Consider the following 3,874-nt stretch of genomic DNA (forward strand, 5'->3'; position numbering starts at 1 on the left):
CTTTTCTACATTTGTTGTTAAGTGCCGTAGAGTTGGTTCCAACTCATAGAACCCTATATAGGTTTTCTGAGGAGCAGCTGGAGAGTATGAGCCAGCAACTTTGCAGTTCAAATCAAGTTTGCAGTCTAGTGCTTGTCCTACAGCACCACACATACATTTATCATGTATTAGTCCATTGGTGAGGATTTTTCTTTTCTTTACACTGAGATGCTGGCTGTACTGAAGGCTGTGGTCTTTGATCTTCTTTGTTAAGTATTTTAAGTCATTTGTGCTTTCAGCAAGCAAGGTTGTATTATTTACATATTGCAGATTGTTAATGAGTCGTCCGTCAATCCTGATGCCATGTTATTCTTCATATAATGAAGCTTCTCAAATGTGATCAACATACAGATTGAATAGTATGGTGAACCAGTAAAATACTGGCACACATCTTTCCTGATCTTAAACCATTCAATATACCTTTGTTCTGTTCTTGGTCTATGCATATGTTCCTGATGAGCACAATTAATGTTCCAGAATACTCATTCTCCACAATGCTGTCCATAGGTTGTTGTAATTCACATACTCAAAAGCCTTTGCATAGTCAATAAAGCACAGGTAAACATTTTTCTGGAGTCCTGGTGTTTGTCGCTGTGGGTTAATGAGCCAGACTGCAAAGCTGTTTGAATTGCAAGGAAGGTGATTCAAGCTCACCAGCTGCTCCTCGGAAACCCTATACAGGGTTGCTATGGGTCGGAACCAAATCGATGGCACTTAACAACAACAACAACAAACATCTTTCTGGTATTCCCAGCGATCCACTCCTCCTTCCACATCCTTTCCTGAGTCCGGCTTGAAACTGTAGCAGTTAGTTCCCTATCAATGTTGCATCAGTTTTTTATTTAGCAAAATTTTACTTGCATATGCTATTAATGAAATTGTCAGATGGTTTCCACAATCTGTTGGGTCGCCTGTCTTTGAAATGAGCACAAATATGTATCTCTTGCTATTAGTTGGCCAGGTAGCTGTCTTCCAAATATCTTGACATAGAAGAGTAAGTGCCTCCAATGCTGTTAACAGTTTGTTGAAAGATTTCTATTTGTATTCCATCAATTCCCAGAGCCTTCTTTGCCAAAGCTTTCAGTGTACCTTGGACGTCTTCCTTCAGTATCATTGACTCTTGATCATACGCTATCTCTTGAAATGACTGAACATCATATATTTCTTATTGGTATAGTTACTGTGTAATCAATCCTTCTACCTTCTTTTGATGCTTTCTTCATCCCTCAATATTTTGCCCATTGTTGTTGTTGATGTTATGTGCCGTGGAGTCGGTTCCGACTCATAGTGACCCTGTACAAGGTTTCCGAGGCTGTAAATCTTTACGGGAGCAGAAAGCCTCATCTTTCTCCTGCGAACAGCTCGTAGTTTCAAACTGCTGACCTTGCGGTTCGCAGCCCGATTTGTAGCCACTACGCTACCAGAGCTCCTTATTTTGTACATAGCATCCTTCAGTGTTTCATTGCAAGCCTTGACTTTTTCTTCTGTTCTTTCAGCTTGCAAAATGCAGAGCTTGTTCTTCCCTCTTGGTTTTCTAACTTCAGGTCTTTAAATATGTCATTATAATACTTGACTCTCTTCTCGAAATGCAATTTCAAATTTTCTGTTCAGGGTCAAATTTTTGCTCTTGTGGATTTGCTTTAATTTTCTTCAGCTTCAGCCTGAATTTGTCTAGTAGTAATTGATGGTCTGTTCTACAGTCTGTTTCTGGCCTTATTTTGGCTGTTGATATGGAGCTTTGCCTCTGTCTCTTCCCATGAATGTATTCAATTTGATTTCTGGGTATTCCATCTTGTGAATGAGTATAGTCATCTTTTATGTTGTTTTAAAAAGTTATTGGTCTTGCAAAGTTCTGTCATGCTATCGCCAGCATCATCTCTAGCACTGAGGACATATTTTCTAACTACTGACCCTTCTTTGTTTCCAACTCTTGCATTCCAATCACCAGTAATTATCAACACATGTTAACTACATATTTGAACAATTTCAGACTGAAGAAGTATGTAGAATTCTTCAATTCCATCACAACTGGCTTTAGTAACTGGTGTGTAAGTTTGAATAGTAGTAGTAATAACAATTGTTCCTTGCAGGCATATGGATATTATCCTTTCACAGACAGCATTACACTTTAAGATAGATCTTGAAATATATTTTTGATGATGAAAATGACACCATTCCTCCTCAATTTGTCATTCCCAGCATAGTAAACCATATGATGGTCAGATTCAAAATGGACAATACAAGTCTATTTCAGCCTACTAATACCTAGGATATCAATCTTTATGCATTCCATTTCATTTTTGACAGCTTACAATTTTCCCAGACTCAATCTTTGTAAATTCCATGTTATAGTTATTGATGGATGTTTGCAGCTGTTTCTCCACATTTTGAATTTTGCCACAATATCATATGAAGGGTCTGAAACCTCCATTCATGTTATTATGATCAACTCTACTTTCAGTAGGCATCATCTCTTCTCCAGTCATATTCTGAGTGCCATCCAACTTGAGGGCTTATCTTCTGACAACATAATTGACAATATTCCACTGCTATTCATAATGTTTCAATATTCAATATTCTGGTGCTATCTGACAGTGCTCTACTGCTATTTATGAATTTTTCAGTGGCAACATTCAGAAGTAGTCTGCCTCTCCTTCAAGTCTGTCTTAATCTGGAAGCCCGGCTAAAACCTGTTCACATCTAACTCTGCTGGTATTTAAGATACTGGTGGGCAAAGCTTCCAGCATCCCAGCAACAGGCAAACCACCAATGTATGACCAACTGACAGACAAGTGGTGGTGTATTTATGCTTTCTCAAATTTAGATATTCTGGAAACATGAAGAATACACAATTCGCTATGTCCATTAAATTAAAAATTCTTACATTTTCTGAGAAGGTAGTCTTGCTATTTTGAACAGCTTCCCTCAGGACTTTTGCATGAAGATTGTCTACAATTGCAGCTGGATGTTGGGTATTAGCACAATGAACCATTGCTTCAATATATCTGAGTGAAGTAAAAATAGTAAATAAAAATGTTAACTATCACTTTAATATTATGATCTAGTTTATGTAAACATATCAATAAAATTTAGTCAATTGGGATAGTGAAACAGTTATTCAATACTGGAATAAGACTGTCTTAGCCACGTTTAAAAAAATTATACAAAGAAAATATTTTTGAAATTCTATCCCGTTCACTCCCCAAAATCACAGTTTCCAGAATAGGCAATGGTCTTACCTTTAATAATCTCTCTTAGATTATATCCTGTGTTCCTCATTACATTTTATTTGTATGACATCTCATATGATATAAAACATTAACAATATGTTATCACAGAAAACTATGCACCTCTGCAGTGAAAGTAATAATATTTAATAAATTTAATAAAAAATGTTTTTTGTTAAATCCCATTATTCCTGACCTCTTTCAAAACTTACTGTTCACCAAACAACTTTGCACTTCATTATGTTCCATTTTAGCTTTATTCATGTTAGTTTTGACTTCCTAGATAGACTGTAGGTTCCTTACAAAACAGAACATGTATTACTTATCTTTTATCCCTCATTAACTAGACAGTAGTAAAAAAATGGAAAATTATTCATTTCTAAGTATTAGACCATTTCAGGCTCATCAGCCCAACTATGAAAAGTTAAAAAAAAAAAAAGTGCAATATAATTATCTCAGACTGAAAAAGTAATAAATGACATCTAACTTAAACATAGACCTTTAAAAATATTTCCATTTTTATTCAATCACCATCAATATTCTATATGAACATGATATTTATCATTTTATAAAACTACATTTATACCCCCTTCCAAGAATAAGACTCA

At 35.8% G+C, this 3,874-nt stretch overlaps 1 protein-coding gene across 1 annotated transcript in view; it reads right to left on the reverse strand.

The window, feature by feature from the left end:
- KIAA1109 (KIAA1109 ortholog) overlaps positions 1–3,874 on the reverse strand; it is a 340,787-nt gene that overhangs the window by 180,365 nt on the left and 156,548 nt on the right. The window contains exon 29 of the mRNA XM_006866287.1: positions 2,924–3,044. Within this exon, the coding sequence (XP_006866349.1) occupies positions 2,924–3,044 (121 nt within the window). The remainder of the gene's footprint in view (positions 1–2,923; positions 3,045–3,874) is intronic.

Source organism: Chrysochloris asiatica, unplaced genomic scaffold (assembly GCF_000296735.1).
Source record: "Chrysochloris asiatica unplaced genomic scaffold, ChrAsi1.0 scaffold00088, whole genome shotgun sequence".
Lineage (NCBI taxonomy): Eukaryota > Metazoa > Chordata > Mammalia > Afrosoricida > Chrysochloridae > Chrysochloris > Chrysochloris asiatica.